The 18,231-nt window shown below is 37.7% G+C and overlaps 1 protein-coding gene across 1 annotated transcript; it reads right to left on the bottom strand.

The window, feature by feature from the left end:
- Positions 1-15,848: 15,848 nt before the first annotated feature.
- On the bottom strand, positions 15,849-16,163 carry LOC139042631 (histone H2A-like 3). Its single transcript, XM_070501793.1, has one exon. It carries the CDS (start codon positions 16,161-16,163, stop codon positions 15,849-15,851), a length of 315 nt encoding a protein of 104 aa, XP_070357894.1.
- Positions 16,164-18,231: the final 2,068 nt, after the last annotated feature.

The following is an 18,231-nucleotide window of genomic DNA, read 5'->3' as shown; positions in this document are numbered from 1 at the left end:
CCAATAATAAACACAGTACCTTTACAGGATATGGGCGATGGGGCTCAACATTATCACATGAAAAAGAAACAAAAAAGACTTAGGTATAGTAAAAACCTATCTCACTATAAGTCCACAGTTTAAATATCATAAAAATAGCACCCACGTGGACTGCCTTAATAGATATTTAATATTTGAATGAGGGAGTTGAGTCCCCCTCTACTCTGCACTTGTCAGACCATTGCAAAGGACTTCATTCTTCTCTGGGTACCAAGTTTAAGATGAGCATGGGCTACAAGCAAGGGACCAGGATGGTGATGGGACATCAATGTGGAATCTGGGGACAAATAACTTCAAGAAGTGGAGACATAAAGGTATCCAATAATTTTCTTCAAATATTTGCAGAGTTGTTACATAGAAAAAGGACCGAACAATTTCTGTGCGTCTAGAACTTAGAAGAGAGATTGTATCAGCTCTCTGTGGCCCTAGATTCTAGCACTAGGATAAATGGTTGAGGAAGATAGATTTTGGGTCAGCATAAAGTTGAAATTTCTAGTAGAACTGCTTAAAGTAGCACTGGACGTCATCATGAGATAGTAAGGTGTGCATCATTGAAAGCATTCGAGAGGAGCAATTATTTGACACGGATGCTCTATTGAAAACTTAAGCACTGTATAGAGGATTCTGAGATGTAAATATAGATATTTTCTAATTTTCCTTCCAACCTTGAAAAGTTCTATGAATAGTTAATATTCCATATTACCCTCCTTCCCAACTTCAGCTTCAGCATGCGTGGTTTTTGTATATCAAATTTCACTTCTATATCAAAAAAGAAAGAAAAAACACAAAGGAGTGTTCCATAATTAACATCACTTTTTAGCAAGTCTCTTGGGCTTTCCTTTTCAGTATTAGGTGAAAGGGAAGGTTGATTTTTGTATTAGGTTACATCAGATAGAAATCTAATGCCAGATGCCAGTCTCTGTGTCCCCATGGCAGGCACTGCTGGTTACTACCTGTCCAACAGCCATGTTCCACTGCTACTTTGCTAACAGAAACCTAATTTTGTTCAGAATAGGCATCAATGTGCTCAGGCAAGGTGGGTACCCCTGTAATATAAACCAAGCATGGTAACCCCATTGCTCTCTTGCCAGTGATCCGTTTAGGGGCAGGCATGTGACCCAGTTTCATTTAAACAAATGTAAGGCGAAATCTTCCAGGGGAAAGAGAGCTTCTGTGAAAGGTTTCCTCCCTGATGAATAGCAGAGGATGCAGTAGGAGAAAGTTCCCTCTTCCCACTTTTTGATGAGTCCTCTGATGATGTGATATGTTGAGCTGTGACAGGTATCTTGCAACCATGAGTGGGAAGCCAAAATAATTGCAGAGACATCGACTCAGAGTTCTGCCATTATAGAGCCCAGGAGGCTGACTATGGAGTTCTTCTCAAGTGAGATAATAAATCCCTGTTGTTTAAGTCATCTTTTAGTCAGGTATTTTGTTATTTGCAACCTAAATATCCTAACAAATAGGGTCCCAGAAGATTTTAGGTTGAGTGAACTGTAGAAACTATGTGATAAATACATATCTACAGGAGATGCTTTTGTAGTTGGGTAGTAGCATAATTACTTAGCCATGGAGGAATATACATTTTATCTATCAATATCTATGTCTGTCTATCTATCTATCTATCTATCTACCTATCTATCGATAAGTCAGTAGCTGTAGCAATGAAATTAAGGGACACCATATTCCTCAATCTAAACAATCTGATTTAATGATCAATTGAGCTACTTTTAGTGTTAATCCCTGCATTGTCTCAACCGTATACCTGCTATATACAATCTTCATCTAACCACCTGAAGATTAATACAGGAAAACTGTTTTAGAGATGAGGAATCAGTGACCCTGAGTAAGGAGTCCAAGGTCACATGGCAAGAAAGTGGTGAGGGCAGTAAGTGATAAGATCAAACCTCATTCGATCTGACTCTAAATCCATGTTTTTGATGAGTACACTATACTGCCCCCATATTGAAAGTAGCATGATAAATGTGAGGAGTGAGAGATACGACTAATACATAAGAGAAAAAGAGAAGGTTACAAGCTCAGTACCAGCAGTAGTGGATAGGATGTGTTTCCCTGGAGTTCAGTGTCAGAAAAGAAAAGCTTCCAAATAGAGTCAACTTACTGGGTACGAGACTTGCAATTAGGTGAGGTAGAAGCAAAGAGGGTACAGAGTGTCTTATAAAAGACTGAAAATGCCTTATTCTTCAACTTTCATGGATTTGTACTCACCACTAGAAACACCAGCTTGAGTATGCTAAATGGAAATGGTAACTTTGTTAACCATATGCTGTCATTTTTAAAAGATAAACTTTTGATTAGAAAATGATGGACCATTTTCTACCATTTCATGTACTACCTAGAGTCCTCTGACTTCTTGACATTTTCATTCAGAATTCCAAATATCTCCACAATAATTTTGTAATAAAATGATTTTCATTAACTCTTTCAAACACTCTAGAAACGTTTATTTAGTTATGTCATAGCAAAGTTCATTTAAATAATATCGTTAAATTCATTAGTGCGAATTGCCTAATACCAATACCAATGATGACAGTTTGCCTAAAAAGTGAAACATTTCAGCTGCATGTAGAAGAAAAGTCATTTAAGCAGGAGTCAAGATGTATAGGTACTAGTCTCAACTGTGAGACTTACTTCATGAGCAAGCTGGGAAAAGTCCTTCCACCCTTCTGAGCCTCAGTTTCCTCACACGTAAAATGAGGGTGCTGACACCTGTGCTGTGAACTTCACAGTGCTGCTTTAAGGATCAAATGAATCGATAGATTTGAAATTCTTCTGGAAGCAAAAGGTGCTTCACATACAAAATGTTTTATTACTCTTCATTTACAGGACTCAGAAATGTCGAATTTTCATGAATCCAAACTGGCCTCAACTATTTCAAGTATGCATACATATATTCAAGATGAAATCAAATGGAATTGTATATTGGTTTGAGGTCATTGTTGGATTTTTAGGTTGAGACCACTTCTTATGGAAGAGATGCGGTGGCAGTGCTGATAGAATTGGGGGCAATAAACACATTCTGAAAAGCAGAGATTATATGGAAAAATGAGTTATCATTAGACAACCATTGTATGCCCAGAGATGTCTATTAGTAACTATTCTCTAAAAGCCCAAAAAAGAAACAGCTAGAGATGTCCATCTTAGAATGATAATAATATATTCACATAATTTTGCAGGAAATCGTCATGGTGTCAGAAATTGATGGTCTTTTTCTTTAGTTTTGTCTCCATTAGAGGCAGAGCCAAACAGTCAGATTTCGTGAAGCCGAGATTTGTCTGCTGCTTAGGTGCCTCACAAGACACGAAATGCCAGAGGGATTTTTGTGAAAGAATTACGACATCGTTTTTAGTTTCTGCCAACTACCGTCAAAGCTTAGGAAGTACAGGCCTTAGGGAGTTTGAAGGATTGACAGGTCTATAGCGGTAGCCCAGCGGTTGAGGGGGTCTGCTTCATTACAAACTGGCTTATTAGTGAAAGCGCCACTCTTATAACTTGTTCATGTATTTACATTAGCTGATATCATTGCTCATGGTCAGCTCATTATCCTCGATTAGCATAAACTGATCTCAATAAAAATTTGCTTGAGCCTAGAGTGACTCATCCGTGATGGTTGTGATTTTATGCAATTACCAGAGAGGCTTTTGAAAAAAAAATCTGGGCTAAATTTACAGTTAAGGGATAACAGAAGTAGTCGATCCTCTCATTCCTCTCTCTTCACAGAAAGAAAATAGTTGCTCCACAAATGAGTACAGCTTTTGTTATTATAGGCCAACTGCAGTGGTGTCCTCTGCAGGTTGCGTATGGTACATTTAATTATCACATAAAAGCACTGGAAAGAGTGATTTTAAAACTCTGATTCCAGGTTACATATTTAATCTTAATCTTCGTTTTCTCTTCTATAAAATAAGGAATTAGGTTTAGATGATCTCCAAGCTTTCTTCAAGCTAAAAACAAAATCTGATACTGGATTTCAGGATTTTTCAGGCTTGTTAATTTGGGAGAGAATAATTCATAGACACATAGAAAACTGAATCACAATCCCTCTCTAGAGCCACATCATTATTTTTGAATGATGATTTTCATATTTCTAAATTCACTCCATTTTTAACTTGTGTAACTTAGCATGCGTACCTTAATGACGAATGTGTGGGGAAACACGTATAAGGCATCGGAATCAAAAGCAAATATGCACTTCAAAAAAAGTTTTATTTTGAGATGTCAAAGCAAATTATATTAGGAGAAAATTGCAACGACCTTCTAAGACAGCTTCATTTCCCATCTATATAAAAAGCTACATGTAATTAGACATACCTGCTCACACATTTTAATAGATAGGACTTTGGCAGAAAAAGTTACAGTGGTTTTACTAATACATAATCTATTAGAAGTGGGATCTATGTTCAATTAGATCTTCTTACGTTGACCTTAATTTCTATGTAGGTGTAATCAAACTTTCAGGGTGATTTCACCCCAAGCACATTACCGGCTACAAGGTATCTGAAGTTCCTGCAAACCAAGAGGGCAGAACTGATTCTAGGGCCTTCTATTTGGGCTCCAATTAATGTTCTCTTTTCATGAAGGTCCTCAGACTCATGATTTGGAAAACCAGAACCAAAGTGCCCTCTGCCTCCGGAGGTAATCTTTTGGAAATGACAAGTTTTGCTGCTCCCAGAACCCAGTCCTTGCCTGTCAAAAATTTAGAAACTTTTGAAATTTAGAAAAATACAAAGAAAAAGAATGGTTACTCCCAATCCCACTACCTATAGATGACTACTATTAACTTGAAAATATATATCCATTTGTTTATATTCATTATTCTATATTTTACAAAAATAAGAGTGTTATATATATATAATTTTGTAATGTTTTTAAAGTGACGTAATTCATGTCATCAAATATGTTTAGAACATGAATGTTAATAAGTATGTATATACACAGTAAATATATATATTCCTTATTCTATATATATATTTATTATATTCCATTACTCCATTACATGCATGTACGATACATATCTTTAACCGGCCTCATATTGTTGGGCATTAGGGTTGTTTACTATTTTTCCCTATTGTCAATAATTTTCTGTTGAATATATGTATAGTTTTTAATATACATCCATGTTTATTTTCTTAGGATAAAATTTTTAGAAGCAAAATTGCTGGGTCAAAAGAAACATTTTCATTTTTTAATTTCAAACAATATTCACACGTATCAAACAAAATGCTAAAAGTATTATACAATATTTAGTGTTCATCAGTTTCAAGGTTTATGCTGCTCCTAATTTTTGCATATAATTGAACTTTCAGATTGGCTAACACTTGCTGAATAAACTCCATCATGAATTCTGAGGCGTCAATTTCCTCTTGCAAATTTTTGTTTCCTTCTTCTAACATTTATTGTGCTTCCTCTTGAGAGTGTCATCACCAATTTGATAAATTTTCATTAAGCAGGCGTCTGCCAGCATGACGTCATTGCAAGAATCTTCTAAATTTTGGAGTTGTTTTTTTTGTACTTATATTTCTTCCTTTACCTTTGTTATTCTATTCTTAGTCCGTGCAAATTTATTGTCTCTTGTTGATCTTTGAAAGTAAATTACCATCTCTTATAGGGACCAGGGTATTAGTAGCACCCTCTGTTTGGACTTGTGCGAGTTAAATGTTATAATCCCAGTGCAGCGCCCAGCATGATGGCCAACGCAATCAATGGGACCTTTGGCTTTGCACACCCCAATGGCAAGGCCTTGGTTGTGGGGGTCCTCAGACTCCTCAGGGACACTCTCAGACAAGGTGAAAAGTTGTTCCAAGCCCACCGAGAGTCCTGGTGCTGCTGCCCCGCCTCCGTCGGCTTGGGGCCTCCATCAGGTTCCTGGAACCCCACACAGTGCCTCAGAGCTGCCTACCTCCCGCATCCCACGCCCCCAGCTCCCTGTGGCCAATCCCCACCTGCTGCCTAAGCACCCAGCACACTAAACATTCTATTCACCCAGGAACGCTTTTTAAAAATTCCTTTGAGACATAATACTAAAGAGCTTCAAGAAAGATTATACCAATTTAGAATTTATCAGCAGTGTCTGAGAGTGCCTGCTTACACTGGCTACCACTAATCCTGAATACCATCATTCCTTTTTATCTCATGGGTAAAAACTTTTCTGTTTAAATTGTATTGCTTTCATTACTAGTTGGTGTTGAACGTCTTCCTGTATATTTATTTGTCACTGTTGTGAATTGCGTTTTCAAGCCCTTTGCCCATTTTTCTGCTATCAGGTGTTTATTTTAGTCCTGTCAGTATGTATGATTGCCTCATATATGTGTATATTAACCCTTTGTTTATGGATTGTAAAATTTTTCACAGTTTGTAATTTACCTTTTAATTTTGTTTATGATTTTTTTTAAAATATGAAAAAGTTTTAAAATGTTTATGTAAGCTGTGCATGACTTGCTTTTGTCCCCTGCAGCTGATACGACGAAATTGGAACCCTTGACCCAACTTGGGTTAATTTAGTTCTTTTTCCTGAGAAGTTGAATTTGAAACATTGAGACACAGGGTCACTTACATGACTGAGGAAAGCACTTAAAATGAAATACAATAGAATGCTGGCCCAGAGTTGCCTCCATGGTATGCTACAGTTTTACGCAAGTCAATGATATGGAAGAGGGGAATCTAAGAGATTTCAGAAAAAGCCACTTTGTAGCTATAAAAATGAAGCAGATATATAGAGAAAAGAAGAGAAAAAAGACAGTGAAATGACAGATAGATTTTGGACTTGGGATACCAGATGAGGCATGAAGTAAAGTTCTATACTGAAAATAAGGGAATTAGTTGCAAGTTTTCATATTGAGCATTGAGAATCAACAGTCCCATTCTCTCTGTTGTCTCCCAAAACAGGGGCCCAAAAGATTAGCGATCAGATATATCATCTCTGTGCAAACTGGCCCCAAACAAAATGCTACACACACGCGTGCACGTACACACACACATTTAGGTGTCTCCCACTGAAAGAGTCAGGTTCCTGATTCATGGTGTTCTTCACATACAGAAAGTCCTGCTTCCCAAATGTAGAAATTCCAATGAGCTTTTTAGTAACTCACAATAAGACATGAATGGATAGCCAATAATCACTGCACATTTAAGCAAAGCTTCTAATATTAAAGACAGAGTTCAAAATGAACAAAGGTAAAGACTTGGAGGAAATAGAGATAATGCAGGGAATGGAAGAAAACCTTAAATGACATCATAATTTGTATCCCCTGATAGTCAGAAAAAAAAATCACTAAATATGAATAGGATGATATTTTAAAGGAATATTCTGAAAACAAGGTATAGCTCTTGGAAATTAAATATGCAATTGCTGATGAAAAAATTTCATGAAAGTTTGAAAGATAAGTTTGAGCAAATCTCTGGGAAATAGAGGAAAAAGGCCAAAAAGGAATACAAGAGAATAAGGACAAGAAAATTAGAAGATCATTACAGGAAGCCAAACATCTAACTAATTAAAGTTCTAGAAAGGGAGAACAGTAAAATCATACATGAGGAAATTATAAAGTGTATGAGACAACTTCCTAGAACAGAAGGATTTGAGTTTCCAGATCAAAAGAGCCCAAATAGCACCCAGAACAAAAAAAAATGGGAAAAACCTACCCATACTAGGCACATCATCATGAAATTATACAAAACCAGAGCTAAAGATTGGATCCTAAAATATTCCACAGAGAAAAAAAATACCTGGTCGCATACAAGGGAACAGGAATTAAAATGGCATCAGGTTCCTCAAAAATAACATTAAATTTAGAAAACAATGGAGATGGCATCCACTTCTAAAACTGGCAGCTAGATAATTAGAATAATCTTCTGAAGAGCACAGCTAAAACAAGTTGGATGGACTATAATACATGAGCAAAGCACAAAAGAACTAGAGAAATGGCCAAAATCTAGGGGGAGGTGAGAACGAAAGAGGGAATCCCAACACTCCAAGCCACTTTGGCTCTGAGGGTATTTTCCACTCTGAAAGGAACAACTGCAAAAACGACCTGCACTTCTGGCAACAATCTAGGATGAGGAGGACAATGATCAAATTCTAGGGTCTTGCTAGGGTGGAAAGATTGAATAAATTACCACTCACTCTAAGCTGGCATACAAAACGCTGTATCCTCAGGGTAAAGATGAACCAGAAGTGAACCAGACCGTAAATGGTCTCTGGTGGTCCCCACAAACACAAACCTTAAATTTGTATTAAGGTGTTCCAAGAAGAGCAATGCCCACAGGCACCTGCTGTAAGCAAACAGAAAGTCCTCTGGAGGAGGAAACTATCATTCTAGGCCTCATGTCATTCCTATTAATAAAATTTCTGATAAAATACCAAGAAAACAGGCAACTGTAACTAAATATACAAGGAAACAGGACAGCAGGAGGAAGAATCAACAGAAACCACAGGCAACAGAAAGATACCAACTGTGGTAGGCAGTATTCTAAGATGCAGCCCCTTGTAATCCCCAAGATCCCCACCTCAGTTATTCAATCAAACATTAATCTAGGTGCTGCTGTAGAGGGATTTTGCAGATGTAATTAAGGTTTCAAATCAGTTGACTTTAAGATAGGGAGATTATTCTCAGTGGGCCTGACTTAATCAGGCCCACAGAGGATAATTTACTGGGCTCTCTCTGATGAAGAGATTTGAAGCATGAGAGGGATTTGGCAAAGGGAAAATGTCTGTTGCTTGCTTTGAAGATGGAGAGAGCTATATGGCAAGGAATACAGACAGGATCTTGGAACAGAGAGTGCCCTCCAGCTGACAGCCAACAAGGAAACAGTGAACTCAGTCCTACAACTCCAAGAAATTTAATTTTGCCACAACAATGTCAACTTGGAAGAAAACTCAGCTGCAGATGAGAATGCAGCTTGCCAAATGCCCTGATTTTAGCCCTGTGAAACCCCAAGCAAAGAATTCCGCCTGAATTTCTGACAGACAGAATTGTGAGCTAATAATTGGGTTTTGATTTAAGTGACTAAATTTGTAGCAATTTGTTATGCAACAATAGAAAAATAATAATCAACAAAGACCTGAGAAATTGCAATGATCTGTAATCAACTATAAAATAGCTATGCTCACTGTGCTTAAAGAAATAAAAGAAAAGCTTTGAAAGATCAGCAGGGAGCGAGAAACCAAGAAAATTGTCACAGACTTCTGCAGTCATCCAAGATAGAGTAATAGGCATCAGATTTACTCTCCTGCTTAAGCAACCAAAAAACTGGATAAAATAGATGAATTAATTGTTTTCAGGCTGGACAACAGGCAGCATAGGACTATTATCACAAAGAGAAGAGAAATAAATAAGGTGAACACTCCAGTTGTCCCAACTTACTGCCAGGAGATGTCTCTAAGCTAAAATGCAGAGGGACACCCAAACACAGCCTGATGGTATTGCTGAATTGAGGAGTCAAAGATAAAAATTCAGGGAGGTCAACACAGCTAGTAATCATGGGGCAGAGTACTAGAGAGGAAAAATCTGCAGAGAGAAAACTCCAGAGATGTGCAGAGGTGTTCCCTTGAGTCTTTGCCTTATTACTCCTGTGCATGCATGAGAGGAAACGACCAGACACAGGAAATAGAATCACTGTAAACAGCACTAGGCTGAACAATTTCCAAAGGTCCCATGGGGCTGAAAATATTTTGTGTTCCCACTAGCCAGAGTAGAAAAACTTCATAACACACAGAGCATAGGGTAGAGCTGTCAGAAGGATAGCACCCTAGTAAAGGAGATATATTAGATCTTGGGTAAAGGACACCTTAAGAAGGCTTAAAGGCTCCTTAACATTGGTCTTGGCAAAGATTTTGTGGATATAACATCAAAAGGGCAAGCAACAAATGCAACAATAAACAAATGGGATTACATCAAACTAGAAAGCTTCTGTACAACGAGAAATAAGCAACAAAATAAAAAGGCAACCTATGGAATGGGAGAAGATATTTGCAAACAATCTATCTGATAAAGGATTAATAGTCAAAATATGTAAGGAACTCATAACACTCAACAGCAAAAACAAGTCCAATTTGAAAATGGACAAAGGACTTGAATAGACATTTTTTCCAAAGAAGATATAAAAAGGGCCAACAGGTACATGAAAAGATGCTCAACATCACTAATCACGAGACAGATACAAAGCAAAGCCACAAATGAGATATCACCTCACACCTGTTAGAATGGCTATCATCAAAACGACAAGAGACAACAAATGTTGGTCAGGCTGTAGAGAAAAGGGAATTCTTGTACACTGTTGGTGGGAATGTAAATTGGTGCAGCCACTATGAAAAACAGTGTGGAAGTTCCTCAAAAAATTAAAAATGGAACTACCATATGGTCCAGCAATGTCACTTCTGAATATATATATGAAAGAAATGAAAACACTTTCTCAAAGAGATATCCATACCCACATGTTCATCACAGCATTATTCACAATAGCCAAGACATAGAAGCAACCTAAGGGTCCATGGGCAAATGAATATATATATAATATTATTCAGCTATGAAAAAGAAGGAAATCCTGTCTTTTGTGACAACATAGAGGGACTTTGAGTGCATTATGTCAAATAAAATAAGTAGACAGAGAAAGACACATACTGTATGTTCTAACTCTTATATGGAATCTAAAAAAGCTGAACTCAGAAATGGAGAGTAGAACGGTGACTGCAGGGGCTGAGGGCTGAGGGACATGGGGAACTGTTGGTCAAAGGGCACAAACTCTCAGTTAAAATATGAATCAGTTCTGGGGATCCACTGTACGGCATGATGACTATAATTAATGACACTGTGTTGTGTACTTGCATGTTGCTAAGAGAGTAGATCTTAAATGTTCTCAACACAAAAATGAAATGGTAATCATGTGAGGGGATGGAAGTGTTCCCTTATTATGGTAATCTTTTTGTAATATATATTTGTATCAAATTATCATACTGTAAATCTTAAACTTACACATGTTATATGTCAATAATATCTCAATAAAGCTGGGGGAAAATGTAAAAAAACATAGTTAAAACAAGATGCACCTATATGCTTTCTACAAAGGATGAACTTTAAATGAACATTCACAAATAAATTTAAAGCTAGAAGATGGAAAATAATATGTAAACAACATGTAAGAAGTCTGGAGTGACTGTACAAAACACAATTTAAAAGAGAGTTTTAGGGGGCCGGCTGGGTGGTGTAGTGGTTAAGGTCATGCACTCTGCTTCAGGGGCCCAGGGTTCACCAGTTCAGATCCTGGGCACAGACGTACACACCACTCATCAAGCCGTGCAGAGGCAATGACCCACAGAGAGGAACTAGAAGGGCCCTCAACTAGGGTATACAACTATGTACTGGGGCTTTCGGGAGAAAAAAAACGAGGAAGATAGGCAACAGATATCAGCTCAGGGCCAATCTTCGGGAAAAAAAATAGAGTTTTACTAGAGAGAAAGCGGGGCATTTCTCAATCATAGTAAACAATACATAAAGAGGATATAAGAATTCTAACTCTGCATGTGACAAAACACAGCCAAAAACGTCAATGAAACAAATTTGACTATATTAAAGAGAAAAGAAGATAAACCCACAGACATAATCACAGATTTTTAATATCTTGTCTCAATAACTGATAGAAGTAGACAAAAAAAGCAAACATATAAAAGATCTGAACAACACTATCAACCACCTTAACCTAAATGGAATTGATAGAATCCAAACAGCTGCAGAAAATACATTCCTTTTACAAGCATCAGGAATGTACAGCAAGATAGACCATATACAGGGGCAGAAGTTTCAAAAATTTCAAAAATTTGAAATCTTAGCACATTTCTGATTGCAAAGAAATTATACTAGATATCAATTACAATAATAAAGCTAGAAAGGCCCCAATTACTTAGAAATAAAACAGCATATTTCCATATAATTCATGGTACAAATAAGAAATCAAAAGGGAAGATGGACAATATTTCAAATAGAAAGAAAATGAAAATACAACATAGCAAACTTTGCGATTGGCAGCTAAAGCATGCTTAAAGGAAATTCATAGCTATAAAAGCTTATATTACATAAAAAGTATGAGTAAAAATAATTGTTAATTTCCTCTCTTACAATCCTAGAAAAATAATACCAAATTGAATCCAAACTAAGTAGAACGAAAGGGAATTATAAAGATAAGAACAGACATCAATGAAATGAAAACATAAAGAAAACATAAAAAGGATACTAAATAAAATGTTGGGTTTTGAAGAGTTTAATAAAATTAATAAAACCCTAGCAAGACTGACTGAAAAAAAAAGAGAGAAAAGCTAAATAACCAATAATAAGAATGAAGAAGCAGATATCCCTATAGATTCTACAGATATCAAAAGAGATACAGTATGCCAATACATTAGACAAATGAGAGAAAATGTACTTGAGAAACAAAACAATCAAAACTAACACAAGATGAAATAGAAAGTCTAAATAGCCTTATATCTGTCAAAGTAATTGAAGCTATTATTAGAAACATCTACACACCCAAATAAAACCCAGGCTCAGATTAGTTCACTGGTTAATTCTGTCGAACATTTCCAAAAGAAATAACAATTTTACACAAGCTCTTTCAGAAAACAGAATAACTCTCATAACAAAACTTGTCAAAAGCATTCCAACAAGAGAAATACAAATCCAAAAATATTGCATCAAATGTTAGCAATTTGTATAGAGTAATATATAAAGTAGAAAATACATTATGACTTAGTAGAATTATCCTAGCAATACAAGGTAAAAATATTCCATGTAGTCTACCGTATTAACAAAAAATAAGATTAAATTTTGAAAAATTATATTTCATAAAAATTTCTCCTCCTCACAAGATACCATTATGGAAATGAATAGGCAAGCTATAGGCCAGATGCTGTTTGTTATGGTCCCCATGTTTCCTGTAAAAGCCACAAGCATAGCCAAAGCTCAATTCTTTAAAGGCATGGTAGTATTGCTCTGCCTGATTCTTCCACACCTATGTGACTCCCAAAAGGCTTGCCAACATGAACTCCTAAATGCTCAGTCTCCAAATTTCACCACAGAAATCAAAAAGAGTGTCCGAAAGATCTTCAGAAGCCTGCCTCCGTACATGAGTCATGATTGACCATTACTTGTTGGCTACTGCGTGGACTGTACAGTCTGATGATGTGGCCGGAAGGAATTGCTGACCACGACGTAGTTCACCCACCTGCTATGGCTTCTTGATACTTTTAATGAATTTCTTTGTTCTGCTGTTCAGTGAAGTATCCAGGAGACTAGGTTTTATGCTACAAGCAACAGTTATAAGTAAAAAAAAGAAAGCAGTTTTAAAACATTAGCTATTTAAGCAACATAGTATGATCTTAGTATAATGATAATTTCCCTGGCATTACCCACCATAGAGGCATTTGCTGTAGGCTGAAGGGCACTGTAATGTGAGAAACCAGAGCCATGGACAAACATACTTCATTTTGGAGTGGGGCGGCAGTAGCCATGCCGGTGTTATCGTTACGGACAGTTATCCGGAAGAGGCTTGCTTGTGAATTCCGATGAATGGAAGAGTAAGATTTGGGCTTGGCTAGTGCTAGGAGGGCTTCATGGCACTTTACGACAAATCCACAAATTTGTGGGGTGAACATTCTGACAATGAGTGATCTGTAAATATGATGTTTAATGAGCATTATGTGGCAAGAAAGGTTTCTTGGATTTATACAAGCTCGTATTCCAAAGAGCTGTAAACCCAATCCCAATACTATTATTTTCATTCTTAGAGTATTCCTGTGCAGCAGGCAAAGGCCAAGCTAGGTCCTTCTGCTTTGACAAATGGTGCAAAGCAGAGAAAGGGTGGGTCACCAGGCAGTGGGGAGGCAAGAGGAAACCAGTGTATGGACTGTCTAGTTCTCTGTTCTAACTCTGACTTCTTATCTTCATAGCACTCTTTTGTCTCTCCATGAGGTTTAGCAGGGTATGGTTTTCAGAGCAGTGGCCCAAGAACTGGCAATCAAGTGAGAACCAGGGCCAGCTGGACCTTGGGGAAGCATGCCTAAATATCTGGTATATATGGAAGCAGATATTTGCAGCTACTCATTAAGGGTACGCTGTGCTAGGCACTGTACTTAACTGCAGTTTACAAGTATGAATTAACTTAATCCTTGTGAAAACCCAAAGACAGAGGAACTCTTATTATTCCCATTTTATAGATGAGGAAACCGATGCTCAGAGGGAATAAATGAATGCCCAAGATCACTTGGCCAGTAAGTGGTGAACTGCTATCTTGATTCCAGTTCGTCTAATTCTGTTACTTGGGTTATCTGGACAGCCTGTCTCCAGCCGTCTATGAAAAGGCTGAGAGGCAGCAGAGGATAGCCTTTTAGCATCTGATGAACAAGTGAAAACCTCAGATGTTGACAGAGGGAGGGCGAATAGTTACTGTTCATAAAAATTAATTTCAGATTTCTACAACATGCAATATAACACCTATTTTAAGTTAATATCACGCATGAAAGTGTTTACAAGAATTGTATTTTCTTTTGAGTTCATCACTTGAAACAGAATTTACATAGAATATACTTATACCTTTTAAAACACTTATTCAACCACTTACAACTCTATGGGGTTCTGGCAAATATATGATCATTAGACTCATTGGTGTTTCATCTAAGAATGAGATTGATAACTGTATTTACAATGGAATACATTAACAAATAAATCCATTTATTGATATTTAATAACCATTAAGAACTGCTTAAATTGCATGCCTTATGCCAGAGAGTAGCTTTTATATAAAATAGTCATGCTTTGCTTAATGACGGGGATATGTTCTAAGAAACTGTCGTTGTGCAAATGTCACATAGAGTGTACTTACACATACCTACACGTGTAGCCTACTACACACCTAGGCTATATGGTACTAATGTTATGGGACCATTGTTGTGTATGCAGTCCATCGTTGACCTAAATGTTGTTATGCAGCGCGTGACTGGATTCTTATTTGTGTGTCAACAAAAGAGGACTGAAGAATATATCGCACAGGAAGAACCACAGCACTAGATAGCTAACAATCCCTGCCTCAAGTCTTTTTTTGGAATGAGGCAGGGTATAAATAAATAATAAATGAAATCAACATGACCATGACTTCTCTTTTGTAGACTTTAATATTTCCTTCATTACTCCTCAATCTTCACATAAAAGCCCCTGGCCCTATTAAGTTCATGCCAATCGCCACGCAGCCCTCTCCACTCCATCCCCATTGTTGTCACCTTTTGACCTTTAGGCTTTCCCCATCACAAATGAAGCTTTCTGTACCTCAGTCATCATCTTCAGCTCCACCTCAACTACTACCATCATTCTGGGAATTCAACATACCCAAGAAGACCCTATCCAAACTTCTGACCTCACAAGGCTTTACTTCCTCAGAGTCAATGAGAAAGTGTTCTTTCTCCCACCACCTCAATCAGGTACACCCACCAGGGCCACTCCACACTATTACCATTAGAAACTGCTCCTCTGAAATCACTGATTCAAGCACCCTACACTGACCACATCCTCTTTCCCTCCAACTCTTTGTGGAAATTCTTCTCTTGGATGTCTCACAGACACCTTCAGCTCAATTTGACTAAAATTGAGAGGAAGGAGCCAGAAGAACTCTCATAGATTTAAAATCTTTAATAGCATGCGCAGGTGTTAGCAGCACACGGCTCTTTCTGCTGTGAGAGGTTTTGGCGCCGGGTGAAGCTGTGTAGACTCCCTCCATGATCTGGAACCCAGTCATCAGCAGTTCTTTCTGGATTAGAACATTTCATTAACTTGAGAATCAGTGTCATCCTCAAAGAGGTGGCTAAGCTGCTGGTTGTTAGCTACTGCCTTCCGAATCCTGCAGCTGTTGTGGGCTTCGTTGCCTACCCACTCCAGAATGTTGTTGGTCACATATTTGAGGATGGCAGGGAGGAAAACCTGGGTGGACAAGCTCAGGTGCTGGGCAGAGTGGTTTTCTTGCTGGAGGTGGTCCACATGGCTCACAGGGAACTGCAGCTTGGTTTTTGCGGAGCAGGAGAATGTCTGCTTCATAAGCTTATAGTTCTGACAGCTTCTTTTTCCAGACATGGTGTTTTGGTCTGATTGGCCTAGCTTGATTGTCCAGCTGGCCTAAGCCTCTCAAGACACCAGATACTAGTACACATTTGCACTCATTGTATCCCCATACAGCAGCCACTCATTGGTCAGCAGGGGCAGCCTTTGTGACACCATAGATATTGGGATGTCATTGGTGTCCACTGGGTCCTAATCAGGCCTCAGCCTAGAAATGTGTGTGTTAGGAACTTGTTTATCCTAATGACTAGACCAGAATGTGACACCAATATACCTGCTAGAATGGCTGATAACACCTAATGTGAATGAGGATGTACAGCAACTAGAACTCATATGTGGTTAGTGGAGTGGAAAAAGCTTACAACAACTTTGGAAAAAGTCTAACACTTTTCTATAAAACTAAACATACACCTACTCTATGACACAGCCATTTTTCTTCTGGGTATTTATTCAGGAAATATACAAATATATTTACACAAACACACACACACAAAATGTGCACCATAATGTTTATATCACTTTTATTCATGATAGCCAAAACTGGAAATAGCTCGGGAGTTCATCAACAGGAAAATGGATAATCAAACTATGGTATATTCCTTCAGCAATAAAGAAAATGAACTACTGATGCACACAACAATATGGATGCATCTCACAGGTACTATGCTGAGTGAAGCAGCCAGACCTAAAACAGTACATACTCTGTATGTATATTTATGTGTATGTGCATGTGTGTGTAAGTTCTAGGAGAGTCAGAATTCTGGTTCCCTCCAAGGTGGAGGAGGGGCAGGATTGATTGTGAAGGGAACTTTCTGGATATGGGTGTGGATTACATGGATGTATCCATTTATTGAAACTGTGCAGTTGAAATGCGTACTTTTTAACATATGCCATTTTTACCTATAAAAGAAATGTACAAATGTAATAAGCAAATAGCTTTGGAAGTAGGAGGGAGATATAGATGAAACAAGAATGGTAGAATGGCCCGGTCCAGTGGTGCACTGGTTAAGTTTGCACCTTCCGCTTCCTGGTGGCCTGGGGTTCGCTGGCCCGGATCCCAGGTGCGGACATGGCACCGCTTGGCACGCCATGCTGTTGCAGGCGTCCCACATATAAAGTAGAGGAAGATGGGCACGGATGTTAGCTCAGGGCCAGGCTTCCTCAGCAGAAAAGAGGAGGACTGGCAGTAGTTAGCTCAGGGCTAATCTTCCTCAAAAAAAAAAAAAAGAATGGTAGAATGTTGATAGTTGTTGAAACTTTGCGATGGGTACATGGGGTTTCATTATATTATTTTGCTCATTTTTTATGCTTGAAAACTTCTGTAATAAAAGGTGGGAAAAAAGAAAGAAACAAAGGACAAAAGAATGAAAGAAAGAAGGCAGCCATTATTAATCCATCACAGTATCCTTGTCTAAGAATCCTCTTCGGTCCATTCGTGTGATAACATCTATTTTCCAACCTTAGCCTGTAGCATATACTCCTGAATTTGTTAAACAGGCACACACACAGAAAAAAATGACTAAAACGACTTACTCCAATATATTAAAGTGCTTAGCTTCACATGGTAGGATTATGAGTGATTTTTACCCTTTCTATATTTTTCTCCATCTTCCAAATATATAATTTTGAATATGCATTTCTTTTATAATATAAAAAGCACTCTATACAAAAATTTTAAATATCATTTTCATTGAGTCTCTCCTGTATTGTTGTTATGGTTTCAAAAATTCAACAGGCTTTTCCACATTATCATTCTCAGGAAAGGCAACGCTGCTAATCGTATTATTTGTTAGCAAAAAAGCTTTTGCCAAGGTATGAGCCTCCAGGGTACTTTTTTTGTAAAGATAAAAATGCAATACTGCACAGGAGATCTGCTTATTAGACATTGGGCACGCTCTCTGTAGAACCAAAATAACTCTTCGGAAATTTCCTGCCAAATTCACAGCTAAACTGTTATGCAAATGTAACTACATCTAAATTAAAAGTGCTGAGATGATACAGCCAACAGACTTTGAAGTATGATTGCTTTTAGTGGTGTAGGCAGAATGGTTGGGATGTTTTAAAGTAAACAAGATGTATTACA

The sequence above is a fragment of the Equus asinus genome, chromosome X (assembly GCF_041296235.1).
Source record: "Equus asinus isolate D_3611 breed Donkey chromosome X, EquAss-T2T_v2, whole genome shotgun sequence".
Lineage (NCBI taxonomy): Eukaryota > Metazoa > Chordata > Mammalia > Perissodactyla > Equidae > Equus > Equus asinus.
The sequence above is the reverse complement of the archived record's forward strand: the minus strand, read 5'-3'. Positions and strand labels throughout refer to the sequence as shown.